Raw genomic sequence first — 21420 nt, 5'->3', positions numbered from 1 at the left:
TGCTAAAACCAGCTTGAACATCTGGAAGTTCATGGTTCACATATTGCTGAAGCCTGGCTTGGAGAATTTTGAGCATTACTTTACTAGTGTGTGAGATGAGTGCAATTGTGCAGTAGTTTGAGCATTCTTTGGTATTGTCTTTCTTTGGGATTGGAGTGAAAACTGACCTTTTCCAGTCCTGTGGCCACTGCTGAGTTTTCCGAATTTGCTGGCATATTGAGTGCAGCACTTTCACAGCATCATCTTTCAGGATTTGAAATAGCTCAACTGGAATTCCATCACCTTCACTAGCTTGTTCATAGTGATGCTTTCTAAGGCCCACTTGACTTCACATTCCAGGATGTCTGGCTCTAGGTGAGTGATCACACCATCATGATTATCTGGGTAATGAAGATCTTTTTTGTACAGTTCTTCCATTAATCTTGCCACCTCTTCTTAATATCTTCTTCTTCTGTTAGGTCCATACCATTTCTGTCCTTTATTGAGCTCATCTTTGCATAAAATGTTCCCTTGGTATCTCTAATTTTCTTGATGAGATCTCTGATCTTTCCCATTCTGTTGTTTTCCTCTATTTCTTTGCATTGATCACTGAGGAAGGCTTTCTTATCTCTTCTTGCTATTCTTTGGAACTCTGCATTCAGATGCTTATATCTTTCCTTTTCTCCTTGGCTTTTTGCTTCTCTTCACAGCTATTTTTAAGGCCTCCCCAGACAGCCATTTTTCTTTTTTGCATTTCTTTTCCATGGGGATGGTCTTGATCCCTGTCTCCTGTACAGTGTCACAAACCTCCATCCATGGTTCATCAGGCACTCTGTCAGATCTAGTCCCTTCAAAATATTTCTCACTTCCACTGTATAATCATAAGAGATTTGATTTAGGTCATACCTGAATGGTCTAGTGGTTTTCCCTACTTTCTTCAATTGAAGTTTGAATTTGGCAATAAGGGGTTCATGATCCTACCCACAGTTAGCTCCCGGTCTTGTTTTTGCTCACTGTATAAAGCTTCTCTATCTTTGGCTGCAAAGAATATAATCAATCTGATTTTGGTGTTAACCATCTGGTGATGTCCATGTGTAGAGTCGTCTCTTGTGTTTTGGAAGAGGGTGTTTCTATGACCAGTGTGTTTTCTTGGCAAAACTCTATTAGCCTTTGACCTGCTCCATTCTGTATTCCTAGGCCAAATTTGCCTGTTACTCCAGGTGTTTCTTGACGTCCTACTTTTGCATTCCAGTCCCCTATAATGAAAAGGACATCTTTTTTGGGTGTTAGTTCTAAAAAGTCTTGTAGTCTTCATAGAACCATTCAACTTCAGCTTCTTCAGCGTTACTGCTTGGGGCATAGACTTGGATTACTGTGATATTGAATGGTTTGCCTTGGAAATGAACAAAGATCATTCTGTCATTTTTGAGATTGCATCCAAGTACTGCATTTTGGACTCTTTTGTTGACCATGATGGCTACTCCATTTCTTCTAAGGGATTCCTGCCCACAGTAGTAGATATAATGGTCATCTGAGTTAAATTCACCCATTCCAGTCCATTTTAGTTTGCTGATTCCTAGAATGTCGACGTTCACTCTTGCCATCTCCTGTTTGACCACTTCCAATTTGCCTTGATTCATGGACCTAACATTCTAGGTTCCTATGCAATATTGCTCTTTACAGCATCTGGCCTTGCTTCTATCACCAGTCACATCCACAACTGGGAATTGTTTTTGCTTTGGCTCCATCCCTTCATTCTTTCTGGAGTTAACAGTAGGTATTACAATGTTTCTTCCAAATGTGCTGTCATTCTAGTCAGAATCACATAACTCACAAAGTCAGCAGGGTGTTCTCCAAAGGAAAAACTAGGTGCTGACAGGAAAGAAAAATGAACCTGGATACTGGGGAGCAATAAATGCCCATTACAAGAATAAAGGAATAAAGGATACAAGCCAAGAAAGTACATTCCTAAGTGCACAAATGCCAAGAAAAATAGATCTTTATTCCTGAAGGGAATTAACTTTTCTGTGACTACATTTATCTTAGAAAATCATATTAGCATCCAGCTATCATCTGCTTAATTTTTTGCTTCTCTGACATCTCTTATTCTTTCTTTGTGAATCATTATTTGCTTATTAATTTTCCCATTCTAATTACTTTGATTCTTAATATTAGTTTTAGATTTATTAAACACCTCAAATAAATATTTATTTATTTGAAAGGGAGTTAGTTATGTTTGGAACAGTGTCTTTTCCAAAATTCTGCAATTATTTCTCTTTGGCAGTTGTGGAACATTTTCTTTCTTGCTCCCAAGGAAAAAAATTATCACATTAAAGAGAATAAGAAGAATAAACTCTTTTAAAGTTATTCTAGGAAGATGAAAAAATATACAACTGTTCAAAAAAAAGTTTAAGACTCCACTGAAAGTAATCTCTGTAGATTGCAGTAGATTTAAACTTAAAGTCAAATGTGTGAGCAGAAATTATTGTTGTTGCTGACAAGTGTAATCATAATAATCATAACTAGTAATATTTATTGAGTGTTTGCAACTTGCCCCTGCCTGTGTTAACTGTTCCTGTTCAAAATTCGATTTAATCCTCACATTTTATACACATTTATATATACATGTACATATATGTTATATTTACCTTGATTTAGGTATATTATGAAGTTTAGGTATATTATGGAACACAGAGAAAAATAAAATTAAGTGGTTGAGATCAAGATAAAATACATACTACCTAAGAGACAGGTAGAAATTTTATTTTTGTTTTGTGCATGAGGGAGCTGAATATCCTTGCAGTTAGATAACTTGTGGCAGAATATATGTAATTCCTAGGAAATTTTTCTATAAAAATTAATTATATCAGTAGGGTAAATTTATATTATATAAAAATTTATTACATTTTGAAATTATTATTATAAAAATGTACTAATTAACTACCACTTATATCAATTTTCATAATTTCAGGTGTATATTATGTTTTTGCTAACATTTACTCACTATCAAACTGAAAACTTGTAAGTGTTCAGTAATAATTCTGCTAGATTCCGATTTTTCTTCTAAGACAAAAGTGGAAGCTAATAAGAAATAGCCAAATTAAAAGTCAAGGTAATTATGTTCATATTAATGAAGGAAAACCCTGTAATTTTCTTTTCGTGTCATAGGACATATTGAACTCTTTAAAGTTCATTCAATGAAGCAGAATTTATGCCCACTTTCATGTGACTGTGGCTCATAAAATAGAAGCAGCATGGTCTTTAAAGGGCAGATGATCTTGAACAAATCTTATGTGGTATTAGCAAAAGGAGCATGTAGAGAACACTGAGCAAAATGTATTTTTAAAAAATTAATGGAACACAACATGTATTTTTTCTGCCTTAATAAGAGTAGTAATTTATAGTATAGAGACCTTAAGCTGCAATATAGACTGCCAAAATAATTACTTGATAAACACTGATAAAAAACAAACCTATTTCTCTGTCACCAGAGGTAGAAAATGATGACATATCTATCTCTTGGCTCATTAGCAGCTCTGTTTAGCTAAAAAATATTTGCTGGAGGTTGTAAATAAATATTGTTTAATATTTCCAAACAGATATACCCTAACATTGGTACTTTAGATAACCATAAGTAGTCTTCTAAGAAATGAAAATTAATGAAAGGAAATGGGGCTGACAGAACTGAATTTCCACATTCGATCTGTTACACATTAAATGTGTGACTGTGCAGAAGTCACTTAACCTCTTTGAGCCTCTATTTTTATATTGAAAAATTGCAGTAATGAATGTCATAATCATATGTTATGCTTGCTGCTGCTAAGTTGCTTCAGTCATGTCCGACTCTGTGCGACCCCACAGACAGCAGCCCACCAGGCTCTGCCGTCCCTGGGATTCTTCAGGCAAGAACACTGGAGTGGGTTGCCATTTCCTTCTCCAATGCATGAAAGTGAAAAATGAAAGTGAAGTCGCTCAGTCGACTCTTTGCGACCCCATGGACTGCAGCCCACCAGGCTCCTCCATCCATGGGACCTTCCAGGCAAGAGTACTGGAGTGGGGTGCCATTCATTTACACAATTGAAACACTGGTTTCTGAGTAAGCTAAATTAATAGTAGTGATCATTCATCCATCTATGTAAACTTTCATCCTTTAATTTAACATAAATATGTACGCATAATTGTCAGATAGAGGGCAACTTGTTTCAGATATAGCTGTTGACCAACTCACAGTCTTTTGACATTTGACAGGTCACCAGAGAGATTAAGAAATTATGGATGGAAATTCTCCTTATTCCCACTGGAAGTTGCAGTCAGCAACCACAGAAGAAACTTTGTCCCTATTTGGCAAGTTACTGTGCCATTAATGGTATGATTTTTACAGTCTTGATCATGTAAACTTGTATGACCACCTGCTGGATCTGCTACTTTAAAAGGAGTATTTCACTTTATTGAATAGAAGTCCAAGTGGGAGAACACAGCAGTATACATCAGGGTGATGGCAGTTGAGATGGAGAGAATTAGTTAGTGGGAGATATGTTTTAGAGATTGAATCTATCCAATTCACCAAAGGATTAGATAATTTTTGATTTGAATGAGTGGCTTGTGATACCATCTTCCAAAATGGAGGAAACAGTGTTGGTTCGGAGAAGGTAGAAGGTAAAAGAAAAGTTTGGATTATGTCACGTTTTGAATTGTCTATATGATATGAAATAGTTTGAAGCTGAGAAGATAGGCGAGGGCTGCATATGTGACATGAGGAACTCTGTCTATACAGATGGTCTATCAAGCCAGGGGAGTGGATGAGATCACCTTAGAAGAGGGTTTAGAGAGAGGACAGAGAAAAGGGTGGAAAGATAAAGGGAAGGAGAAAGGGAAAGGAACAGAAACTTGCTGTGAATAGAATGTGGTGCTCTTTACATCAGGTGAGAATCCTTATTCTTATTATCCAGCTTTTTTGATCATTCAGAACCCAGAAATAAGTAAATGAACTAAAGTAATTCATTGATCAATTATAATATCAATTTTAACTCTGTCCTTCAACATAAGTAAGTAAGTATTAGTTGCTCAGTTGTGCCCAACTCTTTGCAACCCCATGGACTGCAGCCCGCCAGGCTCCTCTGTCCATGAGATTTTCCAGGCAAGGATACTGGAATGGGTTGCCATTTCCTTCTCCAGGGGATCTTCCCAACCCAGGGATTGAACCCAAGTGTCCTGCGCTGCAGGCAGATTCTTTACCGACTGAACTACAAGGGAACATTGTAACAATTAGATGATTCATTAATGGAAAAAGATTTAAATGCATGTTTTATATACATATGGTGTTACATGTATAAGAGTAGTTTCAAAGTATTTTGATGTATGTATTAAAGGGGGTGACAGAGGATGAGTTGGTTGGATGGCATCACCAACTCAATGGGCATCAGTTTGAGCAAACTCCAGGAGATAGTGAAGGACAGGAAGCCTGGTGTGCTGCTATCCATGGGGTCACAGAGTCAAAAGTGACTGAGCAACTGAATGACAACAGAAGTCGCTTGTCAGGATAGTGAAGTCATTTGGTCTTCAATGTTTCATACCTTATAGCTCACTTGAGGTTTAGATTAATTTCATTTTTATATGCCATTTCAGTTCACATTTTTCTGCAATTCATCTAATCAAGCTGGTTTCCATAAACTAAAAAAAAAACTAAGTTGAAAAATACAAAACCACAAGGTAAGTTTAAAATCCAACTAAATGAACTAAGATTGAAAATGTTATTATCTTTGGCAAACTTTTCAGTGACTTTATATGTCAAAAGAAAGAGGGTACTCTGAGTCCTTGCTGTTATAGGAAGGGACCTTGCCGGGGTCCAGCCCTGGTGGATCCAGGGTGATTCAAAGGGGAGACAGAGTAGGCGAGGAAAAAACTTATTTATTTATTTAATCAGAAATATAAGATTAGATTAGGAAGAAATAGTGTAGTAGGAAAACTAAGTGGAGAAAAGAGGCTGAATAACTTGATTTACTTGGAAAGCCAATAAAGTTCCAGACAAGGAACTAGCACCATTTACGTTAGGCCACCGGCGTCCTCTTGAGTAGCGAGGGGGTGCCCCATCTTGGGCTCCCTCTCTCGTGGATCTTAGAAGCCAGGGCAAGTAAGTAGACATGGTGAGCCTCCATGCCCCAGATGAGAATTCAGCCAGAAAATAGAGTAAAGAAGAGACACGGGGGGAAACCAGTCCTTCCAATGACTGGCCCAGCCTCTATTGTCTAGAAAGGCCTTTTATACCTTTTTGATTGTACATAGAGATCAATGGGTAATACAAAATTATGCAGCATTAGCAGCCCAGACTCTTATCAAAACCAGGCTTTTCTCTCTGCATACCTAGTTGTATATACAAGTCTTAGGTGATTTACATCATCTTCCGGCCAAAAGGGCCAATAAGGGTTTGTCAACCAGAAGACTTATTTGTGTTGTTCTTCTCAAAGTCTGGTGCCACTCTCAGAAAACACTAAATAAAGTTACATTCTTACATAGCAGAGATATAGCAATTTATAACAAGTAAAAGGAGTACAGTGATTTATACAAAAGAAAAGTAATTAACTCAAAAGTCTAGTGTTGCTAACATCAAAACTACTATATACCTTTTTCCATATCCCGATTACATTGATTAATATCCTCCCAGGTGCCTAAAAGATAATGAATATGGAGGCCTGGCAGCAATCATTGAGTCAACAGTGAAATCCATCACCAATATGATTTTTAGCTCTTTAGAAAAGGCTGTGTATCTTTAAGATGTTTTAAGCTTTGTGCCTCTCGCGACTGGGGGGCTGTAAGCAATTCACAAGCTGTAAAAAGTCCAGGGGAACCTGTTAGGCAAGCTAGAGAGTTATCAGAGGGGGTTTGAACTGAAACATCCCTTTCCAATGCAGAAGACTAAAGCCCTGAGTTAACTTTTTCCAGAGTGTGTCAGAAGAGTGGAAAAGCACAGTACAATAAGGCAAGCAGATTCTGGTTTTTGAGGTACATGCTCAGGAAATTCCAGGGGGATACCCTGAGGCCTGATTCGCCTTGCCCATCAGGCCTCTCTGCATGACCTTGTCATGGGTGGGATTTGAGTACCTGGCTCCCAGCAGGACCTAGCTTCTCTCATAAAGGCCTTTGAAAGAAGAAATAGAAAGTATGATAATCTAAATTTGGCTACCATATAACAATCTGGCCTTTTTCCATAAACTTGATGCCTTAGGATGGGGAAGTCATTAGGATTCTATAAATTATCTTCAATAATTATCCCTCTCTTCTCCCTCTTGAAAGTTAAAGTCACTCAGTCATGTCAGACTCTTTGTAACCCCATGGACTATACAGTCCATGGATTCTCCAGGCCAGAATACTTGAGTGGGTAGCCTTTCCCATCTCCAGGGGATCTTCCAAACCAAGGGGTCGAACCCAGGTCTCCCATATTGCAGGTGGATTCTTTACCAGCTGAGCCACAAGGGAAACCCAAGAACACTGGAGTGGGTAGCCTATCCCTTCTCCAGTGGATCTTCCAGACCCAGGAATTGAACCGGGGTCTCCTGCATTGCAGGCAGATTCTTTACCAACTGAGCTATCAGGGAAGCCCAAGATAGAAAGGGGGGCAGTTTGTCTTGTTTTTTTAAACTCCCATCTAGTCAAAGCTATGGTTTTTCCTGTAGTTCTGTATGGATGTGAGAGTTGGACTATAAAGAAAGCTGAGCTCCAAAGAATTGATGCTTTTGAACTGTGGTGTTAGAGAAGACTCTTGAGAGTTCCTTGGACTGCAAGGAGATACCAGTCCATCCTAAAGGAAATCAGTCCTGAATATTCACTGGAAGAACTGATGCTGAAGCTGAAACTCCAATTCTTTGGCCCCCTGATGCAAAGAATGGACTCATTGGAAAAGACCCTGATGCTGGGAAAGATTGAAGGCAGGTCAAGAAGGGGACAACAGAGAATGAGATGGTTGGATGGCATCACCGACTCGGTGAACATAAGTTTGAGTAAGTTCCAGGAGTTGGTGATGGACAGGGAAGCCTGGCTTGCTGCAGTCAATGGGGTCGCAAAGAGTCGAACACGACTGAGTGACTGAACTGAACTGAACTGAGTCACTCAGTCATGCCTGACTCTGTGACCCCATGGACTGTAGCACGCCAGACTCCTCTCTCCGTGGATTTCCCAGGCAAGAATACTGGAGTGGTTTGCCATTCCCTTCTCCAGGGGATCTTCCCCAACCAGGAATCAAACCCAAGTCTCCTGAATTTTAGGCAGATTTTTTACCGGCTGAGCCACCAGGGAAGCCTCTTAGCCAATGGAAACTAAACCCTATAAAAATCTTCTTCCCATATATCTTTTGTACCTGATTGGTCCTCTTCATCTGCATTGGACCTTTCCCAGTTCAGACAACTTCACATCATTTCCCTGGAATGAACTGTCTTCTGACTTCAGCACTGGTCTTGTCCTGATCCCTTCAATTCATTCTTCCCTCAGCTGCCAAGACTTTTCTGCCAGTTCTCCCACTTCCACTGCTACCCTAGTCCAAGCTACCTTTATGTCATGCATTTGTTACTGGCACAACACCCTGCTAATGAGTTTCCCTTTTCAATTTCTGCATAAGACTGATCGTATAGTGAAGTCGCTCAGTCGTGTCCAACTCTTTGTGACCCCATGGACTGTAGCCTACCAGGCTCCTCTGTCCATGGGATTTTCCAGGCAATAGTCCTGGAGCGGATTGCCAATTCCTTCTCCAGGGGATCTTCCCAACCCAGGGATCGAACCTGGGTCTCCCGCATTGTAGACAGACGCTTTACTGTCTGTGCCACCAGGGAAGTCTTGATCATATCCCATGCTTAAAACCCTGCAGTGGCATCTTATTTCAATTATTATTAAATCTATATTCCTTGCCAAGGCTTTTATGATCTGGCCTCTACCTCTACCTTTAACCTCGTCTTCTTCAACTTTCCTTTGATTCAAAACCATAACCACATGGCTTTTTTCCTAAGCTATAACCTGCCAATTCCTTGCCACCACAGAGTGCTTGCTTTATACCCTCTTCACAGTCTTTCAAATGGCTTCTTCTCATCAACCAGGTCTCAGTTCAAACGACTTTCTTAAGAGGACTTCACTGAATACCCTAACTTTCTCCCCTTTGAGTTCTCCATCTTAATAGTTTATGCTCACTTCTTGACAGATTTTGGCTAATTCCTGCCGTTGTTTTGGATAGATTGTGAGTTCTGGAGTTAGCCTACTAGATTGTGAATAGTGGCTTTTTTCTACCTACTAGCTTCCATCTAGGCAAGTTATTTAATCTCTACTTATTTTTCTGTAAAATGGAATAATAATACTTTATAAGGTTGATGCACAAGTTCAATGACTTAAACCTTTAATTCAGAGACCTGTACCAGGCTAGTCATTGTTTTCTGTTGTAGATAGAGTAGGATTGATATTAAAATATGTCTCTTGAAGTACAAGTCTACTACTTTGTAGTTTGTCTACTTCTATAACTCCAAATCTAGAACACAGTCTGGTATTCAATAGATCCTCAAAAAAAAAAAAAAAAAAAAAAACCGCATGATTTATTGTGACCTGACTAGTAACCTGGCAAAAGACAGCTCTGATTAAAGATTTTCGAATTCCAAATTTTTAAACAGTGTGGAGAAATTTACTTTACTATCTGCTACTGGCTCTAGCAGAAATTTCCAAAGTGCAACATAACCTTGAACAGCAGATTTCAGTTACTGAGAGCTAGATACATGAGAAATCTCAAGTACTATAAAGGAGAATCAGTAAGAAGCAGATCACAGGAGAACTTAACCTCCAGCCTTGATGCTGATATTAGTGACGAAACCACCAGATCCAGATAGAAATTGGGAGTATTAGCCAGGTAACCTGAGTCAGAACTAGGAAGACACCTCCTTGAAGTAATCCTTGAATGTAAAGGGAACCAACTCAGGCAGTTTCCTGGAAGAAATGGATCTGGTGCTAAGTTATTTGTGGCCCCAATTCCAACAAGTTACAGGGGGTAAGTTTCTACGCAGCACCAAATAATTCTTGGAACATCATCTGGGTGTCCTACAATTCAACTCAATTCTTAAGAATCCTAATAGACTATTAGCTTCCCTCTCTACTCCCATCAGATACCAGTATCAAGTCCAGGTTGTTCCCTGTACTTCTAACCTATAAATTGGTACTTCTGGCCTATAAATTGGCTATAAATTGGTGGTTCCCAGGACTACCTCCTTCAGTTCAGTTCAGTTCAGTCGCTCAGTCGTGTCCGACTCTTTGCGACCCCATGAATCGCAGCACGCCAGGCCTCCCTGTCCATCACCAACTCCCGGAGTTCACTCAAACTCATGTCCATCAAGTCGGTGATGCCATCCAGCCATCTCATCCTCTGTCATCCCCTTTTCCTCCTCCCAGTATCAGGGTCTTTTCCAAAGAGTCAACTCTTCGCATGAGGTGGCCAAAGTATTGGAGTTTCAGCGTCAGCATCAGTCCTTCCAATGAACACCCAGGACTGGATCTCCTTTAGAATTGGTTTATTTGCTAGGGAGGTTCGCAGAGAAACAATATACTTACTGGATCACTGGTTTATTATAGAAGGATATAACTCAGGAACAGCCAGATGGAAGAAATACATAGGACAAGAGAGTGGGGAATGGAGAGAAGCTTCCATGCCCTCTCTATGAGGGTGCCATTCTCCCAGCACATCCACCTTCTGGGTTTGCCAACCCAGAAGCTCTCCAAACCCCATTCTTTTAAGGCTTTATAAAGGTTTCAGTAATCAGCATAATTGGTTGTTATTGACCTGCTGCTGCTGCTGCTGCTGCTGCTGCTGCTGCTGCTGCTGCTGCTGCTGCTGCTGCTAAGTTGCTTCAGTCGTGTCCAACTCTGTGAGACCCCACAGACAGCAGCACACCAGGCTACCTCTGTCCCTGGGATTCTCCAGGCAAGAATACTGGAGTGGGTTGCCATTGCCTTCTCCTGTCATTGACCATAGGCAATTAATTCAACATCCCAGCCCTCTTCCCTCCTCAGAGATTGAGAATGGGGTTGAATGTTCCAACCCTCTATTCACGTTATTGGCTCCATTGACAACCAGCCCCCATCATTAGATGAGGTCCCCAAATCACCTGATTAACATACCAAGAGACACCTTTGACACTCTCAACACTTAGAAAATTCCAAGGGTTTTAGGAGCCATGAGTCAGGAACCATGGACAAAGACCAAATATAATGAGAAACATGTTTTGGTCAACTAAATTACCAGATATATATTTTCCTTATAAAATGCAATATCATAGATGTCTTTCATGATCAAGATTGGCTCAGAAATGGGGCAGAACATGCCCTATGAATGAGAAGTGCTAGAGCACATATGATCTAGAGATCATATTAGTATATCCATCTTGGGCTGTGATGGAGAAGTAAGAAGCAGGGAAAAAATCAGATGTAGACCATGGAGAGTCTTTCTCAGTGTTGTTTATATAATTTAATGATTCAGATTTGGATAAAATTGATCACACATTTTCAGATTGTTGCTAAGATTGTTATGTTAAGTTCATGTACCATATGTTGGTTTTTACCATGTTATTAGAAAATCTTGTGAAGGCTGAATATATTCTTCTGGGCTAAGAAGCAGAAGGAGTGTTAGGCCTCTTTATTGTTAGCCTCAAATAAATGATTTTAAATCAGAGTTCAATGGTACATTAGTCACACAAGGAAGCTGAATCTACCATTTACTTTATCAAATTGTCTCTGCACCATTCACTGTGTTTGTACACTGTAACAAGTGTTATAAAATACTGTGTTTGGCTTTTGGCAGGCTTTTTTTTTTTTTGGCTGTAGCATCTGTTCAGAGTGTCAGAGTACAAATTTAGAAGCTTATATATAGACTCAGCAGGTCATCTTTTCATGAGCTGATTTGTTAAAAATTTCTCAAGTAAAGCTACATTTGTTGGAGGATCTTTCAACATAAAATAATATAAAGGTATGTATCTGATCCTTCTAAAGAATTTGGCATTTAAACAAAGTACAAATCTAGGTTATATGAGGATTGTGAAACCAATAATCATATTAACATAAAGTTTTGCATGTTCTGAAAACTTAGTGTACTTTCAGTAAAATTATTGCCTATGCTTTATAATAACATATTTTCATTGACTGAAAAAGTTTTGCTCTTAAATTCTAAATTTTTAAAATTATAAGTTATTAAAAGATTTTATATTCTCCAAGTCCTGATTTTAGTTTACATAATTTATAGCTACTTTTATACATATTACTAATGAAAAATCTTGATTTATTATATCAAATGTATGAGTCTAATTTTAGAGTAGCTTTCTGCATTTTTACTGAGCTGAAAAGTGATATATTTGACAATTGTTACTTGAATATTTCTGATTAATGAGGCCCTTAGAGCTCAAGCTGTTTATATAATTTCATTTGAAATGTATTATAAGTAGTAGACCATAGATTATTATATGAACTACTCCTAGTGATTTTCAAATTCTTCTTTTGAAATAGAAAGCTTTTCAAAGGAAAATAAAGGTTAAAATGTTGAGTTGAAAAGATTTCTTACTCCATTTCTCTAATTTTCATCCAAAGAGACACTATTACCCACTTTGCTATTACTTCCTCCCCCACCTTTTTCTCCTGTCAAGTCTTTCTTTTTCCCCCTGGTATTCTAGCCCTTTGGTCTCAATCAAGACTACATGCACTGCTCTTCACTCCCAGTAGTGAGCAGAAACTATGTAGAGAGTGTATGAGTCGGACACGACTGAGCAACTTCCCTTTCACGCATTGGAGAAGGAAATGGCAGTCCACTCCAGTGTTCTTGCCCAGAGAATCCCGGGGACGATGGAGCCTGGTGGGCTGCCGTCTATGGGGTCGCACAGAGTCGGACGCGACTGAGGTGACTTAGCAGCAGCAGCAGAGAGTGTGTGGAAACAGGCTCTTCCTGTAGCCAAATCAAGCCTTTCTTCCTCTGACTCAGCAGAAGCCCTGGTGCAGCAGACAGGGCAAGAGAAAAGGAAAATGTTCCAAACACCATTTAAGAATTAGAAAGTGGAACTGGAAGATTAGTTTTGAGGGTTTTATCTTTGTTTTGGGGAGTAGAGAGGCTGTTAGCACACTTTAAAGCTCTATGAATAAATCAAGCTTATATATTATTATCAGCCATTAACTTCCTGGCTTCACAAAGAGTACAGATAGATGATGCACACACACACACACACACACACACACTATTAAGTTAGTGCAAAAGTAATTGCAGTGTTGCATTGTTGAACTTTGCTGTTTGATATTGGAATACATTCTTAAATGTGATTATGCTATACATTATTTTAATGTGCATTTATTGCTTTATGTTTTTTGCTAATGACACTACTTTCTGTGTATTTTATATATACACAAATTGGGCTACAAAGTTTTGCCTCATCCGCTATATTCACCTGACCTCTTGCCAACTGACTACCACTTCTTCAAGCATTTCAGCAACTTTGTATGGAAAACTGGAGAAGGAAATGGCAACCTACTCCAGTATTCTTGGCTGGAGAATACCAGGGACAGAGGAGCCTGGTGGGCCAACATCTATGGGGTTGCACAGAGTCTGACATGACTGAAGCGACTTAGCAGCAGCAGAAGCAGCATGGAAAAATACTTCCACAACCAGCAAGGGGCAGAAAATGCTTTCCAAGAGTTCACTGAATCCAGAAGCACAAATTTTTATGCTACAAGAGTAAACCAAATTATTTCTTGTTGGCAAAAATGTGTTGATTATAATGGTTCCTATTTCAATTAATAAAGATTTGTTTGAGCCTAGTTATAATGATTTAAAATTCAAAGTCTGAAACTGCAATTACATTTCTCCCAACCTGAAGTGAAGTGAAGTGAAGGTAGCTCAGTTGTGTCCCACTCTGCTACCCCATGGATAGTCAGTGGAATTCTCCAGGCCAGAATCTGGAGTGGATAGCCATTCCCTTCTCCAGGGGAATCTTCCCAACCCAGGAGCTGAACTGAGGTCTCCTACATTGCAGGCAGATTCTTTACCAGTTGAGCCGCCAGGAAAGCCCTTGCCCCAACCTAAATATGTATAATGCATGTATGTGTGTAATACACACACACACACACACACACACACATATATATATGATATATATTTTCTTGTGCTTAAAAATCACTGCAGGTGGTGACTGCTGCCATGAAGTTAAAAGGTGCTTGCTACTTAGAAAAAAAGCTATGACAAGCCTAGACAGCATATGAAAAAGCAGAGACATTACTTTGCCAATAAAGATCCGTATAGTCAAAGCTATGGTTTTTCCCACAGTCATGTATGGATGTGAGAGTTGGATTATAAACAACGCTGAGTGCCTGAGAACTAATGCTTGTTGGATGAGACTCTTGAGAGTCCCTTGGACTGCAAGAGAATCAAACCAGGATTGCCTAAAGTAAATCAGTCCTGAACATTCTGAAGAGCTGATGCTGAAGCTCCAATACTTTGGCCACCTGATGTGAAGAGCCTATTCATGAGAAAAGACCCTAATGCTGGGAAGTATTGAAGGCAGAGAAGGAGATGACAGAGGACAATAGAGTTGGATGGCATCACTGACTCAATGGACATGAGTTTGAGCAAGCTTGGGAGATGATGAAGGACAGGGAAACCTGTAGTGCTGCAGTCTGTGAGGTCGCAAAGAGCCGGACATGGCTGAGGGACTGAACAACAACAAATATGTATATGTATATATATATGGATATGTATGTGTATATCTATCTATATATGTATTTTTAAAGTAAGGAAATAACATTATTTAAGGGAAAATCTTCAAGATGTATACCAACTTTTAAACTTTTTCTCTTAAACTGCTGAGAACAAGGTATTAGGTGAAGAATTTTTTTTTTCAGATAATTAAAATCAGTTTTGGAGAAGGCAATGGCAACTCTCTCCAGTATTCTTGCCAGCAGAATCCCATGGACAGAGATGACTGGTGGGCTATGGTCCATAGGATCACAAAGAGTCAAACACAACTGAAGTGACTTTGCATACCCAGAGGCAAAGTCAATTTAGTCACAGTCCTACTTAGTGAAAACTTCAGAAAAGTTAACTGGAGGTATATAGGTTTTGTAAACGGCTTTCTAGTATGCATTTCCATACCTTTCCCCCATTCAGAGAATACCTTGTTTTCTAATAGGAATCCAGTCATAATCATATTGTCTATTGATCCTGTAAATACCTCAAAAGAAATTTTATTGCTTCGAATCTTCTCCATTTTTCACTCATATTTTTCAGGATGTCAAACTGGGGACAATTTGACTCTGACTTTTACCAATCTAATTACACCATTGATAATCAGGAGCAGACTTGTAACGATTCTAATGCCTGTGGAAATCTTTATGGATCTAGAAAGTAAGTACTTGACATGGAGAAAATATGTTCTCATTTTAAAAAGTCATAATATTTTGACATGGGTTTTCAGGTAGGGTGGTTTCCTTGGGGGATGATAAACCTCTCCCCATTGTTTCTCAGTAAAATGTCCAAGAAGAAATGTCAGGAAAGGGCAGGGAAATGAATTCAGTTCTCCATGAATGCCTTTGATTGCTGCAGGCCCATTTATAGGTGAAGGGCTTGTCTCCTCTTTTCAAAATATCACTTAACAGGGAGCGTGAATACAGGCCTTGGGCAAACAAAATATTTTCTTTTTACCTGATATTTTCCAGGATACCCCTCAAGAAACAGCTTTTATTCAATTTAATAAATATTTATTTAGTGCCTGCTTGTGTGTCAGGAATTAAGGAAGGTGCTACAAACCCAAAGATAAAGAAAAAATCCATAATCTTTCCCCACATAATATTTAAAAATTTATGTTGGAGAGGACAATTAAATATGCTATTATAATGCAATGTGTCAATTCCCAAATGAAATCTAGATATACATAATTCAGGATGTGTTAGCTATTTAAGTTGATAGTTCCATGTGAGTTGAAAATAAATTAAAAGATGATTAAGAATTTAGTATTTATCCTTTACTAATGCCCCAGATAGGGCAGGTAGGATTAGAAGAATTTGGTTTAAGTTCTGACTCTAACATTCATTTTTTGTCATGTTAAGAAAGACAACTTCCCTGACTGTCTTAAACTGAGAAATAAGGATATTAATAATGAGTTAATAATAAGTTAATTCTCTACCTCATGAGAGTTATCTAAAAGCAATTTTGATAATGTATAGGAAAGTGTATGTGAAGGTAAAAACATTATAGAAATGTTATTCTTTCATATAACTATAGTTTGTAGAGGCAATGGACACTTTGTTGCCAAGGCACTTAAACATTGTATTTGGTTATACAGTTGGTTCTTTAAATATTCTTCTGTGGGTCTAGATTAGTGAAAGGTGAGAAGGAATACAGAGAGATTAAATAACTTTTCCAAGGTCATATAGCCAGTAAAAAACGAGGTTAGCCTACTAGGCCTAGGGTATTGGATTAGACCCAGAACTAAGGTAGTCATATAATTTATTATAAAATCAAGACATTTTGAGAGTAAAATGTGTGTTGTTGGTAACAATGTTGATACAATAAGAATAAACAGGATCATCTTAGGAAAACTGGGATGTGTGTTTCTTATGCCATTCCAACAAGTTTAGGGCAAAAAAACTTCATAGCAAACATTTCAAATGTATTAATTCTTGAAGTTTATTTTTCACATACAGATAAGTACCTTGACAACTTCAGAATAAAGAGAAAAAAGAAAACAGAATAAATACAACTGGCAGTCGTGACTCTTCTGTTCCAACTACACCCTGGACAATCTTGACATTGTTTTCATGGGCTGATGACTCCTACAGACACAGGCAGATACGTGCTGTTTTCAGAAGCTGTGTCTTAAGGGCTGATGCTGAACTGCTGCTGTGAAGCAATAGGGAAAACCTTTGGTCCATAACGTTTTCTTAAAATGGTTAAAGTTAAATATTTGGAATTTTATCTCATTATGCCCCTAGTCTGTGTTGTCTAGCGTTAGTCAAGCTGCCATAAGAATTTCTTAGGATAAAAAAAATCCATACATCTCTCTACGAAAGTGAAAGTGTTAGTCGCTCTGTCATGTCCCACTCTTTGCGACCCTATGGACTTTAGCCCGCCAGGCTCCTCTGTCCATGGGATTTTTCAGGCAAGAATACTGGAGTGGGTTGCCATGCCCTCCTCCAGGGGATCTTTCTGACCTAGGGATTAAACCCAGGTCTCCTGCACTGCAGGCAGATCCTTTACTGTCTGAGCCATCATATCTGAATATTACCCAGCAAATTAAATATATTTAAAATATTTATAGGAAAAATAAGGGAGAAGGAATAGGCTGTCTAGAATTGGCTCATTGCAGAATTATTCAACAATGGGAAAATAACTATTTCTTTTATGATTTACAATTTGCAGTCAGGAAAAAAACAGAAAAGTATGTGATGGCACAGAAGTAGTTTGAGCATGAAGGTATTACAAGAGGGTAGCTCAAAATATATAATCCACACGAGAGCTATCTAACAGGATTTTTCAGCTCTGTGCTCCTGTTTTATTGAAAGAATCCAGTCACCTGCTGTTTCTTTTCTCTCTTCTCCAGATGGAATAAGCACCTGGGTAGGGTCTGCAATCTACGTTTTCAGACTAAACAAAGCTAAAATGTCTGATAAAATAGAGACAAAGCTCTGTTCTTAATCAGGGACTCAAACTAGAGCCTTCTCTTCTACCCTACCCCACCCTGTTTTGTTTTTTTTCCATTTCATTGCCCATATCAACAGAAGTTGAGGTGACAAGAAGATGAAAATTAATATAACCGAGTGAGGACAAGTTATGATTACATTATCAAGTTGATGGCTTAGCCTACTTCAGATGCTTAGCATTTAAATCCAAGTTCTGATTTGAATTGTGGCAACTCTAAATTCCAACCCATGCTTCAAGTCTCAGGAATTAGAAAAGGGTATATTAACAGTGGTACTTTTATGAGGTACATAAAACATGGAGTCATGTCAGTGATTTACCGGTTTGCATCAGATGACTTGACATTTGATCTTTTATTCATACAGTGAATAGTTCAATTAAAATATATCCCAAATCAGAACAAGATGCTGACCATACTGGCAAAAGACATAGGAATCCAGTAGTAGGTTATAATGAATATGTCTATTTTTCTCGTTCTGCCCCCTGCCCCATCCTCTCCTCCCCAATATGAAATCACATCCCCAAAAAAACTCATTCTGCTCAATGAATGGCATTGTAATCTGAAGCTGGTTGAATGTGCTTATTATGAATAAATATATCTGTATAAAGTTTTCTTAGTTTAATGTGGAGTTTTCTCACTAAAAAGCTTAACTGTCCAGTCATTCAGATACACATTATTTTCAATGCTTGTAGCCAATTATCTAGGCTGTATTTTCTCACTGTAGTTTTCCAATTTTTGAAATATCTTCCAATTATTTAGAGTAATAAACTGTGGTTTCTGCAGAAAGGTGACAACAACTGGAAAACTCCATTTAAAAGTTTCAGGAGGCCTTCAGCAAATACATACTGAATCAGCTTTTCTGAATCCCTAGAGATCTCTGTCAATGCCACATAGCTATGTGTACCTGCTGACTGAGCTAGGATCTGGGCATGTTAAACAAGCCAAATCCCCTGGCCACCATATCCTAAAACACACTGCCATCAAACTCACCCTGTATAATCAAAGATACTTAGAATGTCTGTTTACTGGCTTAACTGGAGACTTATATAGATAAAATGGGACGCTGGGAGTCAGCGCACCCCCCGCATTCCCCTGGAATCAGACTGACAAAGGAAAGTAGCATCAGTCGACCATCATGATAGAAGTCCATGTAGTTTTGGACTTCGATCTAATAAAATATGTAGCTAGTGATCATCTGATGGGACACAGAAACCTGACTACAAGAAACATAATTCTGCAACCACAGAAATTATAATGGAGTCACCTAACAGTGACCTTCTATCTTCCATGTTTACATTGGGAGGTGAATGTTAAGTCCTATTGCTACAGAAACAGGTAAAAACATTGTCCCCATGGAGGCCATGCCATATCTCAACACAAGATCATCTAAGTAAAGACAAGTCTCTTCAGGCTGGTTGGAATTGTATAACCCCAGCTATAGGTGGTGAAAAGGGGAATACTGAAGAATTAGTGAGCACTCAGAGGGTTTGTATATGGACTAGGTATGGTCATTGCTTCAAGGGTTGTGGATAGAAATCCTGGCATGTGTATAGTGGAGATTCTCCTGGTAGGCAAACACAGGTTGGGTGGTATGTTGTGAAAGTCAGGGTGGGTGTTCCAGGGGAACCGAAGTGCGAAAAAGCTAGAGATGATCAGCACAGAAGGAATACAAGCTCTTGGACTCTGATTAATGTTGTTTTCTATGAGGAAGTGGCAGACTGGAAAACAGCTACTTACAAATATAGAAAATGCTGTTCCAGGGAGTGAGGGAGGTGTCTAGAATGCTTCAGAGTCAGTCTCAGGAAGAGGACATACGAACACTTAGCTAATGTTTATTGATTGCTTCTTATATGCCCAGCACTAATCTAAGTGCTTTATTTATTTCAGATAATTTAATTCATAATAACCTTATTAGTTCTATTATTGTCCTCATTTTACAGATGAAGAAACAGAGGCATAGGAGGTGAAACAGTTTACCTAAGAGTATAAAATTAGGATTTGAACGCAGGCATTTGGACTCCAGCAGTCCTGTTTGCTAACCAATTTACTTGGTTCAGAGTACATCATACCATGGGACTATCATTACAGGCAGAAATATAATACATAGAGTCAGAAAGTAAAAGAAGGGAAATGTGATCAAAATGTTGCCAGTTGTTCTAAAGGAACTTTTTGCAGTCACATTGCAGTTGTTTGAAATGATTTTTAGAAGAGATGCCTGCTAACCAAGGTAATGTTTAAATCCCACCTGCCAGAGTCCAGTGTTTATTTTGGTCTAATTCAGTAATTTGGAATAATATGTTGGGTTTTAAATCATTAAAATTTTATTATTTACCTTCCCAAAGGGCTAACTAAGATGCTCTATAATCAAGGACCATTCTTTATGTTTCTTTCCTTTCCTTTAGTTAAAAACAATTTGAAATGACCAAATAACATTGTAGACTAGCCCCCATTTCTTTCTTCCATTCTCTAGCTTTAAGAATTTATTTACTAAGATTATTTTTCTCACATAAATGGTAAAATAAAAAAATAAAAGCACAATCAAGGAAATGTTGAAACATTATGTTTTGACAAAACTAAATCGCATATTTCAAAAGAGGAACAGTGAAGCCAGCTATGAAAGACTTTTAGTCAGGAACTCAAAGATAATTTGATTGGAAATAACTGTCTGGGAAGGGCCAGAGCTTTTCTATATCTGGGGGTCTATTTCTGTTTTGTAAATAAATTCATTTGTTAGATTCCACATATAAGCAATATTATGTGATATTTGTCTTTGTCTGGTTTGCTTCATTAGTATGACTGTGATTTTTTAAATTGCTCTTTGCCCAGATTTACAGGGAATGTCCTATTTGGTGATAGTTCCTGAAAATCAGTGGAAAAGCAGCATCATGTAGGGAGACGTGCACTGCTCGGACAGACAGCTTCAGTTCACTGTCCAACACTTGAATTTTTTGTGTGTTGCCAGACAAGTCATTCAGTCTCCATGAATCTGTATTTCTTTTTCTGTAAGATGAGATTAAAACCACAGTTTTTACTTTGCAGAGTATTAATTAAGTGAGAAAATGTGAAGGGTCCAACACATTGCAAATAATCAATGCATGTTAGTCAGTATGGGTCATTCTTCTATAGAGTTTTCTCACAACTAGTTACTTTTCATTTTTTTGTTTGTTTAGGTTAAACTTCAAGCAAGTTAATTTTTTCATGGATAAATCGTCATAAAAACCAGGAGAAATTATAAAAGGAAAATTGTAGTTTCCTTCCTCGCTTGATCATGATATCCCTTTCTTAGATGTATCAGTATCAATATTTTCCTTTTTCTAGACAGCAAGCCAGTGAGCAGCCTCAGCCTGCCTTTGTCCCAGCAGAGATGCTCGTGTCCTCAGCCTACTCAGGGCAGTTTTTTCAGCCCACATCGAACCAGGATTATTATTCACCATCTTCTTACATTGACAGCTTTGATGAAGAGCCTCCTTTACTAGAAGATAAGTTAAGGAAGTGCTATTAATGTGTGTACAGCCTGAAGAATAACAGCAATAATCAGCACTTAATGCATACTATCAGCATGCTGCATATAGTGTTTTATATGATTGTTCCACATATAAACGAGAGTCTGCCAGACAGATACATTTAAACCAATGGGAGATGGTCTCCTGTTTGTGTGGGGAAAATCTGAAGTAGATATGTGCTAACACTATGTTGGTCTCACAGTTTTTAAATGTTTCTTCACTGTTTCTTACATGTGGAATCCCTGGCCATCTCT

The 21420-nt window shown here is 38.4% G+C and overlaps 1 protein-coding gene across 3 annotated transcripts in view; it reads left to right on the top strand.

Moving 5' to 3' along the window:
* The first annotated feature begins 11861 nt into the window (after positions 1-11861).
* YIPF7 (Yip1 domain family member 7) overlaps positions 11862-21420 on the top strand; it is a 29720-nt gene continuing 20161 nt past the window's right edge. For 2 of the 3 annotated variants that reach the window (XR_008199597.1, XM_052641935.1), the window contains exons 1-3: positions 11862-11959; positions 15254-15370; positions 20982-21143. Coding sequence is in view for 2 of the 3 variants with exons in the window: in XM_052641935.1 (XP_052497895.1) it covers positions 15255-15370; positions 20982-21143 (278 nt within the window). In the remaining variant the exon portion in view is untranslated. The remainder of the gene's footprint in view (positions 11960-15253; positions 15371-20981; positions 21144-21420) is intronic. The other variant, XM_052641936.1, reaches the window with a different exon arrangement.

This window comes from Budorcas taxicolor, chromosome 6, assembly GCF_023091745.1.
Source record: "Budorcas taxicolor isolate Tak-1 chromosome 6, Takin1.1, whole genome shotgun sequence".
Classification (NCBI taxonomy): domain Eukaryota; kingdom Metazoa; phylum Chordata; class Mammalia; order Artiodactyla; family Bovidae; genus Budorcas; species Budorcas taxicolor.
The sequence above is the reverse complement of the archived record's forward strand: the minus strand, read 5'-3'. Positions and strand labels throughout refer to the sequence as shown.